This window comes from Myotis yumanensis, unplaced genomic scaffold (assembly GCF_028538775.1).
Source record: "Myotis yumanensis isolate MYYU_CA2020_CCGP unplaced genomic scaffold, mMyoYum1.0.hap1 SCAF_9, whole genome shotgun sequence".
In the NCBI taxonomy this organism is placed as follows: domain Eukaryota; kingdom Metazoa; phylum Chordata; class Mammalia; order Chiroptera; family Vespertilionidae; genus Myotis; species Myotis yumanensis.
Window position 1 is genome coordinate 43,149,263 of NW_027223760.1, and position 21,888 is coordinate 43,171,150.

The 21,888-nt window shown below is 37.3% G+C and overlaps 1 protein-coding gene across 2 annotated transcripts in view; it reads right to left on the reverse strand.

The window, feature by feature from the left end:
- Positions 1-657: 657 nt before the first annotated feature.
- The window catches only part of ELAPOR2 (endosome-lysosome associated apoptosis and autophagy regulator family member 2), a 128,124-nt gene continuing 106,893 nt past the window's right edge, over positions 658-21,888 (reverse strand). For both annotated transcript variants that reach the window (XM_070424162.1, XM_070424161.1), the window contains 5 exons: positions 20,857-20,958; positions 10,718-10,844; positions 7,055-7,233; positions 5,908-6,073; positions 658-1,314 (listed from right to left, as the gene is read on the reverse strand). In XM_070424162.1, the coding sequence (XP_070280263.1) occupies positions 1,255-1,314; positions 5,908-6,073; positions 7,055-7,233; positions 10,718-10,844; positions 20,857-20,958 (634 nt within the window). In that variant the 3' untranslated portion in view covers positions 658-1,254. The remainder of the gene's footprint in view (positions 1,315-5,907; positions 6,074-7,054; positions 7,234-10,717; positions 10,845-20,856; positions 20,959-21,888) is intronic.

The window sequence follows — 21,888 nt, forward strand, 5'->3', positions numbered from 1 at the left end:
ACTAGTAATCTGTTCATCATAGGAAATATCATAATTATCTGGATCACTTTTGAATAAGAACAACAACACTTATTTCATGACTGTTAATGGTATAACCACATTCTTATGAATACCATTATAAGCAACTTTCTAAAATTGAATTCCTGCCTTATTGACTTAAAAAAAAACACACACACACAACTCTGTGAAGTCATAATCCTCTACATCCTGTAGCAGAATGATAACTTTTGATGCTTGACCAAGGGCAAATATCCCATTGCCATTTTCTGGAGACCACGAAATTATTCCAGTACCTTTGTATAGTTATCTGTACTTGTACACAAGTCATCCCACCTTCTTCATGATTTTGCAAGGTGATTTGATAAACAGGCCTTCCCACTCATTTTTAAATCATGCTTTGAGCATTACATAAACTGTTTAAGCCATTTGACTTCTATGATAGTGTCACTTGTTTGTATTAATGGAAAGTCAAGGTTTCTCCTTGCTTTTTCCCCCCTAAATATTCCTTCAACACCTCTAGTCAAGCTCATCTTACCAGTTCCAACAAGAATGGAATTTCAAAGGCAATTATAAGTTTCGATATAACCCAAGCACATGCTGATTCTTCCTAAAAAATTACTGCTTACTTAGGCTTCTGAAATCAAGAAAGATACCCTATGAAAAAAACAAAAGGTTTATTGTCTTTCTTTGTTCATCATTTTTAATTTTTAAAAAAAAGATGTTTCAAGGTCTTGTCAGGAAAATAAATATTGGGGAAAAAATAACTATACCTTTAAAAAGTTTTCAAATCTTCCCTAAAACATAAACAAAGAAATGACAAAAATGGGATCACAATGCATATGCTACCTTCTGCCCTCCATAGCACACTTTTCATGTAGAAGTTATAAATAATAAAAGTTACCCATTAATTATATGGCATGCATCAACAGTGCACTGGTGGGCTTAACCTTGGTTTTCAGTTAGGTGTATATAACTGGAATCTTTCAGTTATGTGTATATACAGATAAATCTCTTCCTGAGTTGAGCTTCCTCTTCAGTTGAGACCCAAACCATTTGCTTTCCTATTTTTGGCAAGATACTTGACCATGTGATAAGGCAATCAAACATTTCAACCTCCTTCCCTTTTCAGCAGCATGGCCTTCTCTGTAACATCACCAAAGTGCCAGGTACGAGGGGGGGCTCTAGACTATGGTCCTGTAAAACTAGAGAGCAGGTTTCTTTATTCATCAGTCTGAAAGCTGCAGCACAGTCTTTTCATATATTTGGAGATCTTGAGGATTTCAGTTGAACAGATTCAAAATGGTCTTCTTTTTCCTATGAAGGAAATATATTAAAACAAAATCAACTCATTAAAATTCCAATAAGATTTTAGGATCTTACATGTCCAGAAGGAAAGTTCTGGCAGTCATTTTAATCTAGGCGCCTGCCACTCATAATTAGGATTTTTACATTTAAATAAGGGTGTCCAATATAAAACAGATAGAAGGCCTGCCCTGAAGAATGTTTTTGATATCCAGAAGATAAGACAGACAATCCAAAATCGGAGCAAACACATGACTGCAATAGATACCAAAAGATGTGGCTGTTATTCTTGTGAATAACCCACTGAGATCTTCCTAAGGGGACATTTGACATAGGTGCTGAAATAGATGACCTTGCCATGCGAATTGTGGACAAACTAGAACTGACAGAAGCTAAATATTCTCAAGATAACATAGGCTAAACATAAGAAAAAGGCTGGCAGAAATACATAAGGCAAACAAAGACACAGATCATTTGTTTTAGGAAAATATTTTGGGCACATATATGCCAAAAATATTAAAAACAAGTCTTCTTTGATAATAAATCAAAATTTTAACTCAAATATATCACAACTGGTGTTTGTTATATGACACATTCCAAATGTAGCCTGTTATGCTGCCATTTGTGCCAACATGGATGGATCTAGAGAATATCATGCTAAGCAAAAATAAGTCAGATGGGAAAAACTCAAAATCATATGATTTCACTCATATGTGGGATATAAATCTGAAAACAACAAATGAATAAACAGGAAAAACAAATAAAAACTCATAGACATAGACAACAGTATGGTGGTTACCAGCGGGAAAGGGAGTGGGGGTTAATAAAGGGTAAAGGTGGCCAAATATATGGTGACAGAAGAATTGACTTTGGGTGGTACACACAATACAATATGCCAACGATGTATTACAGAATTATACACTTGAAACCTATATAACTTTATTAACTAATGTCACCTCCAATAAATTGAATAAAAATGATTTTAAGATGTAATCTATTAAAATAAATAATTCTTCTTTAATGGAGAAAAAGAGAAATAAGAGGTGCAATCTCTCCCAATGTTTTCACCGTTCAAGTCAGAAAAAGCTTTCTGAAGGCTGTTGGAATGAGATAGGGAACTATGCTATCGAAGGGAAGAAAGATGAAGAGGACAAGGATTATTTTTAAAATAAAGGAAATAGGAGGCAGACCAGCCCTAGGTGCAACTGGATGTGTTCTAAAGTAGACGAGTAAAATGAGAAAATAATAGGAAGCTGACATTGAGTATCTGTCAGGAAGAATGAGGTTGCTTTGATGTTGTCTCTCATTTGAGTGGAGAAGTCCAAGACTTCAGACAAGCTTTAAGGCTACAGGGACAGGGTTATAGAAAAAAATCACAGTGTGCACACCAACCTCCGGCTTTGCCCAGCCTTTGCGGAGATGACAAGTCCTGGGGAAAGCAGCCTGCAAATCTCAGCACTTGAACTCACTGGCTCTGTGAGAGTTGCTTGGAGTCTCATGTTTACCAGACTTAATTTTTTAAATAACCATTGGTAATTCAAATATTTATTAAGTACCCACTGTGTTATACAAGAACAGGACTAGACTTTAGGGATACAAAGTGTCTGCCCTCAAGGAGTTCAAAGTATATTACAGGAAAGAGCTTCCAGGAATCGCCATGAACTAGAAAGGAAAGCTGAGATTTTGTGACCTTTCCTTGAGAAGATTTGATTCACATGTTCTGGGGGTGAGGAGGGGGGGAGGAAGGGGGCTGAGAAAAAGACCTGATTTGATTCCCATAAGAAAACTCGGTGTGGCAATGACTAGTATTTGAGCTCTTACTGCCTCAGATTGGGTTTCAAGGTGGAAGGTCACTGGAGAATGCTAAATTGACCCAAAGGAATCTTGATAGATGAGTATGATCACCCTATCTGGACATTTTTCCTACCTTTTATTTTAAAACAGTGCATTAACTGAGATATTTTGATATTTGAGCAAGAAATAAGGTGGATTCCTTTTTTAAAAAAAAAGACTACAATATGTGAATCAAGCCCAAATCAGCAAAAGGATATGAAATTCAACAAATGGGGTTTAAACAGGTTTGCAGTGGGGAAGGGAAGATGATGTGACCTAGTACAAGGAGTTCTGCTTGCCCGTTCAAGATGCTGCTGTTACTGCTTCTATGTCCGAATATATAGTAGGAATTGATGGTATATGTTTTTGCTTCCTCGTCTCATAAATGTCAGAGGAGATTCCTTTGGTCCAGAGCAGCCCACATGTGGCATATTCCAGGGGTCCTAACTCCTCTGCCATTTGCAACAAATGTGTGAGTCAGGATTGCAGTCAGTCATTCCATGAGGCGGACAAATACCACTTCTGATGCCCAAAGTTGTCACTATACGAATAATGTCCTGTTGGTGTCAAGTCAGAAAGCTGTCTCAACAGTCTTGCCTGTGTTACCAGACTTCTGCCAGCAGAATCCAGGGATCTGCTAAGCTACATTCCTTGAGGCTATGCGGGCAGATCCACAGTGCTAAGTCTAGCCAGCACTCAAAGAAAAATAAGCAGCACCTCCCTGGACTCTTTGCGGCTGGAGACAGTATGGCATCACTTGAGTATATTACTTGCTCTTTTATATCAGCTACCCCACAAAGTGGACCCAAACCAGCAGGCTGAGTTAAGAGCTGCCCAGCAAGCTAAGTGATGCTCTCTACCTTAGTGGCCTCACAATCCTAACGACCACTTTGTGATACAACTCACTATGATTATGATTCTGCCCATTAGAAACTCTGGCGATGGGAAGCAGGCTTTCTCCAGGGGCATCATTTGGGGTTTTAGACTCATCACCCCCTTGACATGGTTACTCTTTTAAAAAACAGCGACAAGCTTATTACTGAGCTTCTGTCCAAATGAAATGCCATTTTCAAGCACAGTCCCATTCGTGGTGAATCAACAGGGTTGAAAGGGCACATAAGCATGACTTGTCAAGTATAAGTAGTATATTCAAGGATACAGCTGGTCTGGGCCAGACCATCTTCCCATGAAGGAAAATGCCCTAGTGTTAATCTCTCAAAATTTAGCTGATTACTGGGTCTACCATACCCACCAGATGCTCTAACAACAATTTGGTTGCCGTTCTCCTTAAATCTGTGGCAAGTGGGATTTTGGGAACTGGTATAATTGCTGATACTCTAGTTAATGCTTCTGCTGTGAGTGCTAAAACGTCCTTGGTCCCTGAATAGGAATCTCATGCCTTCTAAAGTGTTTATGAAACTATGGCAGGCTCACTTGTTAGCTTGAAAGTAGGGTAAAATATCAGTTCATGACAAGCACTTCATATTACTATTCCATAGTAATCGTATCCTTCCTAAACTACCATATTAAGAAAAGAAAAATAGCCCTGGCCAGTATGTCTCAGTGGGTTGGAGAGTTATCCCATACACCAAAAGGCTGCGGGTTCAATTCCTAGTCAGGGCACATACCTAGGTTGCAGGTTCGATCCCTGGCCTGGGTGCATACAGGAGGCAGCCAGTTGATGTTTCTTTTTCTTTCTCTCTCTCTCTCTCTCTCTCTCAAATCAATAAACATATACTTGGGTGAGGATTTTAAAAAAATTAAAAGAAGGAAAGAATTATTAAATAACCATTAGTAGAAGAGGAATATGGCTTATTCATTTTATTTTTAAATGATCCTCTATAATAGATTCATGTGGTGAAATTAGGAGTAAAAGGTACTGGTTACTAAAATACTTTCAATAAATTCATCTTTTGTCATTTGTCCTTCCTTCTGAAAATCATTTCAAATGCATATTTTCTTCTGTTTGATTCTATTTTTAATCCTGAGTGGATAAACTGGACATTTCTATCTTTTAAGTCAATAGTGAAGAATGTGAATAAAATGTATTTATAAATAATATTTAAGGCTTCATGTTATCTGTCTGGATATGGTAATCATTTCAAAGCCAACAAATGTGCTGGCATCTGACAAGGTACATTTGCTACCTCAGCAGTTTACATAACTTCTATTTTCTCTGCATGAAGCAATCTCGTTATAAATATTTTTTAAAGAAAAGTATAAATGGACATGAGATCTTTCATTAAAATTTTCTTTTTTAATATTATAATACATTATCTTTGTGAAAATTCAAACATGACAAAAATGTCTTATTCCAAAGACTAAAGACACCCATTAGTTCAAACTGCCAAAAAGCAACTACTGTTAGTAGTTTGTTATGCAAATACTAACATAAATGTACATTTATTAGAAATGTGACAGTCTATGTGTTTCTTTTACTTTACCTTGGATCTACTGACATAGATATTTATATCTTTAATAGCTGCAGGGTTACACAGTATTCCATTACGTTGCTAAATGAACATTTCTTATCTAACTCCATACTTACCGTGTTTAAGGTTGTTTCTGCTTGGTTAACCAGCAAAAACAATGCTGCAGTGAATAGTCTTGTATTTATATCCTTATGTACTTCTAAGAGCATTTCTGTTAGATAAATGCTGACAGAAATATAGACATGCTGACTGACAGGGCTTGCAGGAATGCTACTATTAGGTTACTATGGCCCCTAATTTATAAATGCACAGTATGACCAGGTTAAAATTCTGCTCTCACCTTTGTGGCCAAGGATTTGAGTTTTCCCAGTAGTGACTGCTTATTAGAATATACAACTTCCTCTTCATTATCTTCTCCTTCCATGATAGCACAACTGTCCGCAGCTGGGAGTTCACACTCTTTCGAGTTAGTTGACATTACTAACTTGGAATATTTGTACTCCAGTCTAAGTGGTAGTAAATAGATAAAGTGGGGGGTTAATATAAAATAGTACGTATTTTAAGTGATCACACACAAACTCATTAAGTTGTCTTGTAGTACAGTTGCTCTACCAACAAATTTCCCTCACCTATAGCTATTGCACTATATGTTCTCATTTTTGTACCATCTATACACAAATCTTTTCCAGGATTTCAGAGGATCAATGCAATACAGTGAACTCTATCATCCTTTTACATGGACTAAATTGTCCAATTATGAATTTTTGAAAAACAAAGAGAAACCTTGAGTTCTAAATGCATTTTCTTAATTTATAAATATTTGGAAGCTAATTTGCCATACAGTGTTCCAAAATTCAGGTCATAAGACAGAATACCATATAGGCAATTGATTTGGTCTTTACCATTTCTATCACTCATCCCTTTCTATTAGAAAACCACAGATATTCCAACTGTCTTGAGGTATTATTATATAGAACTTTCATAGCCCCACTGACACATAAATCATTTTAAAAGAGTCAAATCATGTAACACCGCAATATAAATCAAGAGTTAGACTCAATATTCAACTCTAGATTCTTGGATTTCTTGAATAAATAAAGCTGCTATCTGCTTATACAATTAGTTTGTTTCTTTGCAAATATCTTCCCACAAGAAACTAAAAAAAAAAAAAACAAAAACAAAAAAAAACAAGGAAAGTTGGGGCAAGAATATATCATATCAGGACAAGAAAAATAGACAGAAAAAAAATGGCTTTCTGATCTCAAAACTGAGTCACCATTTTTGTTTTGTATAAATGGATCAAATTCAATAATCTCTGATGTTCTATGATCTCTATATTGTCAGAATTATAATTACTTCCAATTACTTTCTTTAAGGCCTTTCTTATAACTCCTTCACTAGAAGAAACTTCTGTGTCTCTGAGAGAAACTATTGGATATAATGATAGTCTAAAATTTTCACAAAAAAGATCCAATGAGGTTACTTACTTCTGATTCTTTTTCCAAAAATAGCAAGTTAGAGCCACCAGCAAAACAGCTGTGAAAGCTCCCACACCTGCTCCCACTTTTAGCCAAAAGTCAACTGTTTCACAGGTTGACAATTTTTTCTCAGGCAAAGAAATTCCTTTAATGCACCATTTTGGTTCATTCCATACATATAAGGTTTCCTTTTAAAAACAAAAAAACAGAGATGACATAAAAAATAAGATTAAGATGGAGAAGGGCTTTGCTAACCCTTTATTCATGTAGGCATAGAAGATTATTCAGCATTCATCTAGTTATTGAAACTCTAGAGATGTAGAAGTTATATAGAAGGTGTAGAAGAGATACAGAGGGGAGTGGATAAGGAAATGAATTAAAATGCAACAGAACCAATTAAAACCATGGATTGTCACATACATGCTAAGGAAGTTGAATAAAAATAACTCCATCTAGACCAGTGGTTCTCAACCTGTGGGTCGCGACCCCTTTGGCAGTCGAACGACCCTTTCACAGGGGTCGCCTAAGACCATCCTGCATATCAGATATTTACATTACGATTCATAACAGTAGCAACATTACAGTTATGAAGTAGCAACAAAAATAATTTTATGGTTGGGTCACAACATGAGGAACTGTATTTAAAGGGCCAGAAGGTTGAGAACCACTGATCTAGACACAACCTTTGGCTATTTTCCTCACATTTCTGATATCTCTGACTTCTGACTCATGTTTTTAAATAAACGTTTAGTTGGTTAATATAATTATAATTGGAATGTTTTCCCCTACAGGCCTCTTCCTTGAGCAGGAGAGTAGACCTTGCACCCTGGACATGAAAATACAATTTGAATGTCAGGCTTTGGTGACTGGTGTTGGGGTGGGGGGGTACACAGATTGCCCCCCACTTCCCATGCCTAAATAAGGATGGAATTATTCTTGGTCATCACTACCCACACGAAGTTTTACTCTGAGCTTCCAAAAGTAGATGACAATTTATTTAAGGCAATGTTTTTCAACCTGCAAATTGCAACCAGTGAGTAATAAAATCAATTATTTTTGGTCTCAACCAGCAATTAGAAAAATAAATAGACCAAATAAAACAGATTAGAAATAAAAACCAGAGCACAGTGCATGGTTCCTAATATATTTCAACATATGCAGTGACCAGTAGCAACATGCATGATGATTATATTCAGTGACATTAAGTGTCATGGGGCATTACATTTTTTGCTCCTGGTGTCTCATTACATTTTCTGGTGTATGCTGGTCACTTTATCAACACCCTGACAGGAGGATAACAACACAATGTTTAATTGGATTTTATATACATGCTCAATTTTTTCAGTTAGTGATTGATATGCAGAAGAATCATATTTATTTACTTTGAGAAAAAGTTGCAACCAAGTCTGGATTAATAACTTTCAGCATTTTTTTCTTAAAAGGACATTAAAATTAAGAAGTTTTTTCATGCATGATAACTACAACATTTTCGTTAAACTCAGTATGAGTAAATTACTTTTATGAGAAGGATGAGATAAGAAATGAAAAGGCATATTCCAGTTGAACTGACACATCTCTAAGTGTAGGTAATGACAATAAAAAGACAAATGTTAACCCTAGTCAGCAAATGTTGACTTCATCTGAAGTACGTTCCAACAGGAAAAGAGACTGTAAAAAGAGTTTATATGGCTTTATTAAATGTCCAACACCCAGTGAAAAATGGTACCCTCTAATGTCTAATGACAGTCCTATAAATAAAGTGCTAAAACTTCAAAATAAAAAAGATCCTTATAAACCCAGTATGCTTAACTTTAAGCTCCTCAAATTGTTAAACAAACAAAAAAAATGAAGCTAAAATTTCTTAGCCATCTATAACTTAGTCATTTTATACATTTCTTAGTCATTTTATTAATTAGGAAGCCTTACGCCTTCACTTGGTCACATGTCATCGACAAACCTGGAAATACAGCTGAAAAGCTTACTCTTCCAGCATGTAGGAATTTTTTGTGAACAAGGTGAGATAAATTAGATGATAAATTCAAAAACATTCCTCTTAGTGATCACACAGTCCCTCTTCAAATCTTTACTACTATCTGACATTTAGAAGTATTGCTTACACAGCCTTAGAACCTGGTGTAGATTTCTGAGATCCAATTTGATAGGAGCACTTTTATCGCACATTGTGCAGCTCTGTGAGCTTATATCACCTATACGTGGAGGACTTGTCGTGTGTAACTTTAACTTTATACACATCTGGATCTGGATGTATTTATAGAGTTGAGGAAGTAAAATATAAAATGAAAAATTACAAAGGATGGAGCAGGAACTAGGGCAGAAATATAGTGGAATCATTTAAAAATTAAAAGAAACTAGCCAAAACCGGTTTGGCTCGGTGGATAGAGCGTCAGCCTACAGACTGAAGGGTCCCAGGTTTGATTCCGGTCAAGGGCATATACTTTGGTTGCAGGCACATCCCCAGTAGGAGGTGTGCAGGAGGCAGCTGGTCGATGTTTCTAACTCTCTATCCCTCTCCCTTCCTCTCTGTAAAAAATCAATAAAAATATATTTTTAAAAAATTAAAAGAAACTTATAACAATGATCTATAATCACTGTCATTTTCTATCAAAAGGCTTTGGCATCCAAAGAAATCTACCCTAGCTTGTGGACATAATGGAAAACACAGTGAGAGCTGTCCTTTGTATTATGTGAAGCTTATGGAAGAGCAGACTTTTTGAAATATTTTATTCAGAGATTGGAGGTAAACCTACCCACTGACTGAATCACACCCATTTGTTTGTTGTTACAATGTAATACACTAAACAAGATGTATGAGCTTAGAAATGGCATTTATATTTTTTCCAGTTGAACCTTGACCTCATTTGGCAAATATCTTCAAAATTGCATGTTTAACTGATTTTGGTATTTCTCAAATTAAATTGGAAATATGAAGGGGGATCATATATTTCAACATGTCAAATACATCAAAAGATATTATTCTTAAGATCAAAACATATATTTAAAAGGATCACCTCACCACTATCTGTTTCTAATGTTCTTATCACATGTTGAACAGAACTTCTTCAATGAAGACAGTTTGAGATAAAATTAGAGGAACTGTTGTGACCTATCTTAAACTCCCAATCATTACCTTCCAGAATAGAAATATTAAATATTAAAGAGTATTTTAATAAAGGTAGTTGAGATTTTCAAAACTTGAGTTAAACTTGGTAGCCAAAAAAAGGGAATGCATCTTAGTTTTTCATTTGCTCTAAAAAAATGATTATAAGATAATAAGTTTATCATAATTTTAGAGAAAAGGTAAAGATGGATTTCCATTGTGAAGCATTAAAAGTATATCATTATTATTACGAGGATTTAAAAGACATCATGTTTTGTGAATCTGAACTTTTCATCCTTACCTACTTAATAATGTTAAAAAAGAAATTGCTCAACAGTCACTCTATGTGAGCAACACTGTCTTTGAATGCTCAGTGTAAAACTTCAGCTACCTCAGCATATGGGAGTTTAGCTTCCACACTTGATTTTAAATGCATATTAATGTCACATTAAGGGAACTATAAGCTTTAGCCATGCTCTCAAATCTGAGTTTCTATGATGTAAGCGATGTTAGACTGAAGGACTGTATCTTCAATGACACAGTTTGCTCCTTACCTGAAATCCTCTCTTACAGGCGCCCTCAATCTCATGAAAGTCATGCTCTGTGCACAGAGGGCAAGCTTCGGCACTCTCCCACAGGAAGTAAAATGTACATCCATCACAGGTGCCTGCTGGACACTTGCTGAAATAATAAGTTTTTAAAAAGACAGTTTTTGTATCACATTCGATCAAGTCTAATCAACACCTGAGTGTGGACTGCATACTGGGAAGTAATGCGTGGATACCACCGAGAAAACATACATTAAAAAAAAAATAATCTATAGGAGACAAAACGACAATGAGATTCCACTTCGCACCTACTAGGATGGCTAGAATCACAAGGACAGAGAATAACAAGTGTTGCAAGGATGTGGGGAAACTGGGACTTTCATACACTGTAAAGCGGTGAGGGTGCTTTGGAAGAATATGGCAGTTCTTCAGACAACTACACAGAAAGTTGCCACATGTTCCAGCAATTCCAATTCTAGGTAAATACCCAAGAGAAATGAAAACATTTTCACAGAAAAACTTGTACATAATTATTCATAACAGCCAAAATGTGTAAACAACCCAGATGTCCCTCAACATTAAGATAGTGAATGGATAAACAGAATGTGGTAGATCCATACAACGGACTATTACTCAGCCATAAAAATGAATACAGTACTAATGCATGCCCCAAATTAGACGAACCTCAAAAAAATTATGCTAAGTACAAGAAGCCAATAAAAAATTCCATGTGTCATGTGTTGTTATTCATGTCAAAATCCATAACAGGGAAATTTATAAATGCAAAGTAGGTTAGTAGTTGCTTAGGCTGGGAAGGGGGCTGGGGTTTAGGGAGCTGATTAAGGGTATGATGCTTCATTTTAAGGAAATAAGAAAGATCTAAAATTAACTACAGTGATGTTTGCACATACCTAAATATATAATAACCATTGAATTGTATGCCTTAAATGAGTGAATTGTAATGGTATGTGAATATATCTCTATTGAGCTGTTTTTAAAAAAAATTAAAGGAGAGAAAGGCACAGGTAATGACAAAAAATAAATAAAAAGCTCGTGGAAGGTTTCTTGGTGGAAGTTATATCTAAACCAAATCTAGAATATTCTGGAATAGAAGTTAGCCAGAATAGAGGGGAGAAACCAAGGGAATTCATGCCAATGGGATGAAATGGCAGGTGAAGTGAGAGGAAACTGCAAGCAGGTCATTGTGGCTGGAGTTCCAAGAGCGAGGCAGTGAGTGAGCAGTGGGCAACCAGGCGTGCCCTGGGTGGTAACCAGAGGTTGCAATTTCTTTTTCTTTTCTTTTTTTATTTCAGAGAGGAAGGGAGAGGGAGAGAGAGGCAGAAACATCAATGATGAGAGAGAATCATTAATCAGCTGCCCAGGAGGTTGCTATTTCTGTTTAAGGTGATGTATGTGGGCAAGGTGCTTCAGGGGACAGAATGATACACGGGACCGTGGTCCATAGAAGGTGGGAAAAGACATGAAAACAAAATTGTCTAAAGTGAAAAAACACACAAAACCACCATCGGGTCAATCCATAGCTAATGCTTTTTGCAATCTTGGGTTTCCTCGACCTGATGACGACTTCCTTCGAGATGTGGTTACAGTCATCACTCGGAAAAGAAGGATGAAGTTTAGACCGGTGCAAACTTAGACACCGTGCAACCACCAGGCAGGAATTGAATGGAGACTTTTTGAAACTCTGCTCTCTGATGCGGTGGGCCTATTAGTGTCAACTGGCCACTTCCATTTTAGGGGCAGATAAACACAGCATGGCTCAAAAATTAACCTGCCGCTACTGTGTAGAGATTACTGAAGAGAGAAGGTATTTGGGAAAATTCTAGTAGGAATGACTGTTTATGAATTTGTAAAACTAGAGAAATATTGTTCCCTTCATTTGTCTACTACACCCCACTTAAGCTCTTCAGCCTTAACTGGTGCTGAGTACAGGTGTCCTGAAACATTTAAAAGCAAAAAGATAGATACACAGTAATAGGGAGAATAAAAAGAAAAACATCCTTTCAAGTTTTAACTTCAAATGCCAAAACTGTAATTTTCAATCTACCAAAAAGGTAACATTTCACACTCTTAATTAAATATATCATGTTACCTAGAATATGAACACACAAAAATTCTATATGCCTAAAAATTGACTGCATTTTACCTACCTATCTTTCCAAAGTGTCTGTGTGCTGCAGACTAAGGGAACATGGGCGGAATGTAAACTACATGCTTCAGAAACAGAGGCCCGCTATTGTCAGAGCGAAGAACAATGGTGAACAGTGATTCTTTGGGAAAATGGCTTCCCTCTTAATTTCTTGGTGTGTAAAAAGCGATTAATACATATATTCAGACTAATAAAAAATGTTTTTTAAAAGGTAAGTGCAATAGATAAACACTATGTCAATTTTAAACATTCTTCCTAATGCCCACCTTCCAGATCAGTAAAAGCAACTCAAAATTGTTCTTTTGGAAAAAAATGGGTAACCAATTAGAAAAATTCTTCAAGAATACAATTGATTATTTTCTTAACAATGACTTGCAATTTTAAAAATAAGGACACTTATGATTATTTAGCAAATATTACCAGCATGCTTTCTTGCTCGAATCTGGCCTCCCCAAATTGTCTTCTATTTTACATTTCCAACACACAGAAGTTTTAAAGGGGGGGGAGGGGGGGAGGGAGACTGTTTATCTTCAGAAAATAAAAGAGTAGGCCTGCTAAAGTTTGAGAAAAAAAAACTCAAATCACAAAGAAAAAGGGAAATTTAATCAAAGTTGCAAAAGGCCCTGGAGAGAAGGCTTGGGTTACAGTTCCAACTGAACTTTCATGTGATTGTGTTTTTCATAAGTGACTCAACACCCCTCCTACCATATCATTTTTTGTAATTTGTCAAAAGCGGAATGTCTGCTATACTGCTTTCACAGGGTGGTTATAAAGGATACAATGAAAGAACAATTTGGAAAAGTCTAAAGCACTTCAAAATATAAAACACTATTAATAATGCACATCACTTTCTAAAGAACTGCAGAGCTACAGGAACAGAAAAAAAAAATCAAGACATTGAAGTACTTTGTAAGCTGCCATTTGGTGTCAAAGTACTACAATGATTCAGTGCATTTCCTTGGTAGATTTCACTTTTTCAAAGAAATTCTTAGGTTAAAAGCAGTTTAATTTAGAATCAATTCTTTAATTCTTTTAACCCAATGAATCATTTAAAGTGTGGAATATTCAAATTCGGTTCTTTGTTATAAATATAAGTTTCACAGTTTGAATCAAGCCTTTCCTGTGAAACAAGGATGTATGAAGCAGTAACAATTTTGATGGTTCTTATACAGAAAATGAAAATGAATTTTAAAAAAGAAGAAGAAGAAGCCGCCGCCGCCACCGCCGCCACCGCCCAGCCAGAATGTCTCGGTTGGGCATTGTCCAGTGCACTGAAAGGTTGCTGGTTCGATTCCAGGTCAGGGCACATACCTGGGTTGCAGGTTTGATCCCTGGTTGGGGCACTTAGGAGTATGAGAGGCAACCAACTGATGTTTCTCTCCCACATCAATGTTTCTTTCTCTCTCTCTCTCTCTCTCTCTCTCTCTCTCTCTCTCTCTCTCTCCCCCCTCCCCTTACCTCTCTCTAAGTAGGTCCTCAGGTTGAGAATTTTAAAAAATGAAGGGGAAAAAAAGACACAAGAGAAAAAATATTTTTCTCCTACTAAGAGAAAAACAAAAAGTGAATACTAAGATAAACACTTTATTGCTAAATATGTGAAATACTTTTCCATTTGAAGATCTGAGTTACCACTATCTCCACCTTCTACCCCCATCTTTCTAGAGGTATCACTAATTGTGCTTCTTTTATAACTTTTGGTCCATGCAATCCCCACAGAAACCAGTGAGTAAATGTTTAGCAACAGGACTAGGGCATGGATCGCTGGAGCATACAAGACTAGAGCTGTACAGGATGAACAGGTGTGCTGTGAATTCTAGGCACCGAGACCATCTTATATTCAAAGGACAACCAGGTGAATCTTGATTTGGTTTTATTGATAAGTGAGGAAGAAATTTCCCTGTTTATTTTGCTTTGGGGATTGCCTTACCAACCAGGATGGCACTGGCAACATGTAAGAATTCAGATGAATCTCTTTTTGGGCAGTTATGTCTTAGATTTTAAAGTGGAATATATTTCCTGGGACATAAGAGTACTGAGCTATGAGTTATTAGTGTCCTCTTTTAAATGAATCATTGTACTTACAGAAGAATCTCCTTGGTTCATATTATGAATTCATGCAGACAGATCTTGTTTTCTTTGGAACTATGATGACCTAACACTCAGCCTCCCATTAATTGTTTGGATAGTTGGTGAAGCAGTGTCAAATTGTTTTGCCTAAGCTTCGTTCAAAATCCAAAGTTAAAACAAATTCATCTACCTTGTCAGTTACATTTCTGATCCTTTCTGGAGTTAGTCCCAGGAACTGGGGGGAATGGCCACAGTCTTGTGTGCCTAGAACATTTCTTGTTTGATGTTAGGGCACTAATGTTGCTAAACTTCTTTCAGGTGGGGCTTTGGTGGGTCTCTTAAGATTCCCAGTAGCCAGAAGACTTTGGAGCCAGCAGGCTGACATCCTCTGGGATTGGTGATGCTCTAGTCTTGCCTTGTCATTGGCAGAGACCCATCTTAGCAGGGTCCAGACAATGCTGTTGCATCGTGCTCCAATTTCATCTGCCCTAAGGCTGAAGAGCATAAATCGCTTTTGACTGGGTTTGAATGTAAGACAGTTTGACCCACAGCTCTTATATTCGGGGATAGAAAATTCTATCAGTCTCCTGCAAAAGCCTTCTTTTCTAAAGATTACCCTGGGGTAATAACCAAAAGTCAGCATCTGATCAAGACCTGGACCAACTACATTAACTGACATCCCCTAGTCCTTTTTATCTATAGACTCTATATGTGAAATAAATGCCTGTCAAAGCTTTACAACCTTATTTAAAAATTGATCTTAAAGTGTTATGACTGTTCTGTGATATTTTAATATACATGTCTTATGATTACTCATTAATGTCTGAATTGTATCACTTTAATAATTCTGTATTAGAGCATTTCCATTTCTTGATCAGAATGGGTTTTAGATGTTTTTGCTTATGCACATAATGCTTTTATATGTGTCCTTACTTTTTTAATGTTATAAGAGCATACTTGGTCTTAATCTTTTCAATTCTATTACCTTTTCTACTTAACTTATACAGATTTAGATATCTATTACTTGTCCATAAATAGTGCAGAGGAAAAAGAACACAAGGAACTCACTAAACCAATCATTATTCTCTTGCTCTTAACAATTTAAAATAGATAGACTTTGGGCTTTAACAGTCCTTCCCCAAAGACCAAAGAAAAACACCAGACTAGCATCCAATAACTTTGACAGACCCTGAATCAGAGCCTGTGGGATGAACCCTGGCACACTGAACACTGAACACTATCAGGGCAGGACTCTGAAACGTTGTCCCTTTTCTGCGAGACAGTATTCCCGGAGACTACGCCTACAATGAAGATGAATTTGGAATTTGAAGGAGGTTTTGGCAAAATCATTTTAGGCTGATATATAAACTACCCAAGCAGTTAAATATGGTTGTAAGTGTTGAGAGAGTGAGGATGCTGATTTTCCCTCTAACTCACATTAATAAAGAAGACTGTATTTGAGGAAAGTTGACTCATTAAAGGAAGGCACCCATAACATGCAGATCAGTTGAGTTATCCCTGGGTAGATGTGATATTTGTTCTGCTTAGCATGCTTCGTTGCAAATCTTTACCATAAAGAAGTGGAAGGAGGGAAATAAAGAGATGAAAACAGGATGGCACGAAAAGAGCAACAAACACGGTCAGGAAATCAGTCCGTCCTGACTGTGCCACTTGATAGCTACACAATGTGGGTCTTCCCCGTTTCCCACTGTGAATAGCAAATGGGTTTTGACTTAAGGATCTGTAATGTGCTATGACATTTTGATTATCCAAGTAAAACTGGTTCCCTCTGTCTGTTTTCTAATAAGGCTCTTTTATAACCTTTTCACTGAAAGACATCTCCCGTTTTCGAAAGCACTTTGGACACAGTGCGTAGGTCCAATTATTCCTAATGAAAGGAGAACCTTCAATTCCTCTAACCACCTGGAGTCATGATTAGAGGTTTGGAAAGCCTTTCAGACAGAGGCTGGAGGGGCATCTATTTAGGGATATTAGTGGCCTATTGTGTTAGCAATTTATTCTTTAGCCAAGGTACAAGCTGCACTAGATAATCTCAAACGTCCACTCCAGCTCTCAGATTTCGTCTAGCACAGACATCATGCTGCTAAGTTTTTATCTAAAATGTCTCACACCCTCCAGACACTTTGTGGAATTAGAAACCAACTGCATTTGCCAAACCAAACAGACAGGCTGGTGATTCAACTGCAGATTAGCAGGCGGTCCCGATAATTTGCTGCTCTCTCTAAATTCTCCATGAGCTACACAGAGAGCACACATTTCTCCTTTTCTTCTGCCTCGTTCACTGTCTGTTAAGACAGTCTCATTTTCTCAGGGCTGGGGGGGTCTTGTGACATTTTCCCAAGTTACCAAGACACAGTGCTACCAGGGGTGGGGGCGGGGGGGGTAGCATCCTTTTCTATCTGTCAGCCTCCCTTCTGAGAATTCTTGATCAGTGTGAGAGACTTCTCAAGGCAATTGCCTGCTTAGCACCTTCCTCTCTCTCTCCTGGAGAATTTAAAGCCCTCACCCTCAAGAAATGCAAATTAAGTCCTCTTCAAAAGTAGCTTAAGTATCTGGCTTTGTAAACATTTCTTTACCATTAGGAGGAAATCGCAAGTCTTTATTGGCCTTGATGCTAAAGAGAATTCTAATTTTCTCAGAACAAGCTTCTGCTTCTCCTGCTCTGATCCCAGAGCTCCCCCTTGTGCCCTGATGAGAAACTGACTCGAGAAAGAGCTAAAGGTCAGCACATTTAGATTGTGGGGTTCAGGCAGTTCCCCAGGGCAGCAGTTCTCAAACTTCAGTGAGCATCACAATTATAAAACCCAACCTGTAAATCATGACATTGTAAACTAGCTTTTCAGAAACGAAAATGCAGAAAAAATATTTGAGAATATGTCTAAAAAAAAAAAAAATCTCTACAACATGGATTAAGACCAGTGTTTCTCAAATTTTGATATGTATCAGAATTGCCTTGTGTTTTTAAAGATATTCCTGTGCTGAACACTCAGAGATTCTTTACATGTTAGGGACGGTCTAGAAAATGGTTTTAAAATAGACACCCCAAGGGGTTTGGCTGCAGGGGATCTTAAGAAACCCTTGAAAAGACAGTTAAGGTTCCTAAGTAGGAAAACATACTAGAGGTCAAAGCAGGAACTTAACGTCTCCTCTCCTCACAACAACAACAAAAAATTTCCCTCTCCTCACAACAACAAAAAAAGTCACAATATCATGAGATTATTTTTCATTATTTTTAAAAACTCAAAACCTATTTCAGGATAGTTAAAGAGATATATTTTCTAAAGGGTAGACTAGTCTTTTAGCAACGTTATCTGCTCGATTCAGAGATCTGGAGGAGGCTTCACAAGTCATCCATATAGACTCCTAGAGGCCCAAGGAGGTTAGTTGCTAGGTCCAAAAAGGACCTCAGAGGTGCTAAAGAGAATGAGCAATCTGCACTCAAAGCCACATGGCAGGGCATGGGAGAGCAGTTAAAGAATCTCTGATCTGCTGCCTGGACCTTAGCATGGATGCTAGCCCACGGATCTTCCACTCTGTGATACTTATGATACGTGGGGGGACCAGAATGAGTCATCCCAAGATATGCCTCTGTGATATGCAGATTACCCTGTAAGCTAAAGGCACTTCTAGCTTCAGGCTCAAGATAAACTTTGGCCCCTCCCTTTACTATCTATAGGGCAGGGCACACTTCTATTTACTAAAAGTCTGTTCTGATGGTCCTGCAATGACCCTTTGAAGACCCCAGGGTGCATTACCTCATCCCCTGCTCAGGATGTCTTGTACCTCAACCGCCCTCTCTATCTCTGAATCTCCCCTGTATGTGGGGTTTCAAACGTACATATGTATGTATTAAATTTGGTTATTTTCTCCTGCTAATCTGCCTCAAGTCTGTTTCATTATTAGTCCAACCTGAAGAAACTTGAGGGCAGAGCAGTTTGTTCCTCCCCCACAATGCCCTTGAGCAGTAAGCTCCCTCTGTTTATTCCACTGATTGATATCTATTACCTTTTATTATGTATTTTCATCACATTCTTCTCTCAGAAAAGGTGAAAAGAAAAATTAAGTCATAGATCTATAAGAACCAGAGAAACACAATTGGTAAGAGGTGAATGCTAGAATGCCTTTATGCCCAGAAATAAGCCTCAAATACTGTTACCACTGTAATTATTTTCAAGATGCCCAAGTAATTGAAACAATGCTTAGACCACTGACTTCCAATCCTGATGTAACATAAGCAGGATAACTTAAGATCTCTCAAGGGCTACTGTGAAACTATCAAAAATAAAATTAAGTAAATTATTTTCTTTAAAAAACATAAACTTTGGTAGTTTGATGAAGGAAAATTTGCAAACTACAATCCAAAGGTACCTTAACCCTAAAAAGATTAGGATACATAATATACATACTGAACAATGAATAACTGTGAAGAACAGAAATCAGGAGACCTTTAAGTGTCACTCTTGCATGAAAGCAATCTTTATCTAAACCATCGGTTCTCAATCTGTGGGTCGCGACAAACGACCCACAGGTTGGCGGTCGAACGACCCTTTCACAGAGGTCACCTAAGACCATCCTGCATATCAGATATTTACATTACGATTCATAACAGTAGCAACATTACAGTTATGAAGTAGCAACAAAAATAATTTTATGGTTGGGTCACAACATGAGGAACTGTATTTAAAGGGCCAGAAGTTGAGAACCACTGATTTAAACTGACAGTTCTTCTGAGTCTATGAAATTGCTTCCTTTCTCCTAGTGTTCCCACGCAAAGCGGATGTATGAAACAGATCGAGAATGTGGACAGCTGTTGCCTCAATGCCAATCAGTTAAATAAACAATATCATGTAGTCTCTAGGTCACACTCTGCCTTGGTGATTTTGCCACCATTAATCAGAAAACTCAAGAGTTAGAAATGGATCATACAAATTATCCACCCTAGCCCCATCCCCTTGAGGAGGAAACTGATCTTGCAAGGCATGCCAGGCCATAAAAACTGTGAACAATGCACTGCCCTGGGGAAGGGGGTGGGGTGGGGAAGGTCAATATCGCTGGCCCTAGAACAGATCATCAGACATGGCCTGGGGACTCCCAACACCTGGGGCCTTCCTCTAAGCCCATGAAAGGGGGTGGAACCATATCTGCAAGACAAAGACCCCAGAAGGTTATAAAAAGCGAAGCCTCTGTGTGTTTCTTCACTCTGATTTGGAAATTATTCCCGGAGTCCACTAGTGTTAATAAACGGGGTCCCTCCCTTTCTCTAGGAAGCGTGCTTGGTATTTCTTTGGTCTTCTGCAACACCCTCACAGAGAAAGAAACTATGACTCAGAGGTTAGATTATTTAATCTAGATTACCCCAATAGTTCATTATTGATAAAGAATGATCACCCAGAAAAGTTCCTAATCCAGCTCTCAAAGAAATTAAGGCTAAACAGTATGAATAAGTACAAGGATAGAAACAGTATAACTATATATTACCTAAGCAATTTTTTAAGAGATTTAGACACTCAGGCAAACAGAGGAGAATATATTGTTAAGGAGACTGGGAAATACTGAGATGGAGCAAAACCTCTTTTTTAAATATTTTTTATTGATTTCAGAGAGGAAGGGAGAGGGCGAGGGAGAGAGCCAGGAACCCGGGCCTGTGCCCTGACTGGAAATCTAACCATGATCTCTTGGTTCATGGGTCAACACTCAACCACTGAGCCACTCGGGCTGGGCACAGCAAAACTTCTTAATAGGCACTCAGTGTAACCTACAACCAAAATCTACAGAGTCTTCTGTTCTCTGCTTTACATCCATAGAGAATATGTTTTAAAATATTAAGATGCTAGAGTTTTACTTCCTCATAATACATACAAATGTAAATAATCATTTAGAATAAGGTTACCTGGGGACTGAAATCACTCCAGCTCCTGGTTTAGTAGGATTACATCTCATTTTCACCGCAGTTGACCGGCCATTAACACAAGATGTTGTAGTTGCAGAAGACCTATTGTAAAGCACATATCATTTTACAAAATATATATGACACAGATTACAAAGACAAAAATATCCTCCATATAAAAACTCCTATGCTATATAAACAAGTGGAAAAGGAATCAAAGTTCACTACTTTGTAATTTTAATACAAATTAAGTTCATTTTCTTTTACTGACTATAAAAAGTTTACTATTTTCTCAGGTAAAGTGATAAGCTATTATCAAGGTGTTTAGTAAAGCTTCTATAATTAAAATCAAAATTATAATCAAAAGAAATTTTAAAGGGAAATGCCGGGGTCTTATTTGCATCTACTAGGGTTCAGGAATCTGGAGAAAGGGCTGCGACGCAAATTAACAAAGAGACTAGACATGAAATATAAATTTGGCAGGCATTTTGCGGGAGTCAGGGGAGGCTTAGCTTTAGTAACTAAGCTCCCCAATCTCCGGGCCCAAGGCTTTTTATTCCCACATGTTGCCCTATAGCAAAGCAGATATGCGTATCAAAGGTAAGGTTTGGTAAACAGTAAAGGACCATCAGGTTGGGGGAACTGCCCTCAGCTGTCTGGCAGCAGGCAATAACATGTAGATCTTCAGCCCTGCTGAAGCCCTAAATTCCATCAACCTTCTGATGAACTTCTTGCATTTATGACCTGCTGGAATTAGCCTCCAGCAGGGAAAAATGTCATATCCACTCAGGCTGATGTTTAGTTGTATAAGATATAAATAAGTACTGCCTACACAATAGAGGCAGTATTGCCTAATTTAAAATATCATATAAATTAGGCAAAATATAAATTATATAAAGTATTATAAATTAGGCAACATGTAATATATATTTTTTTATATTTAAATATAAAAAATATATATATGAGCAAAATTATATGAGGCTTTCAAACTATTCCATGTTTCCTACTTTTTACTAAGTCTTTTATTTAAGAACC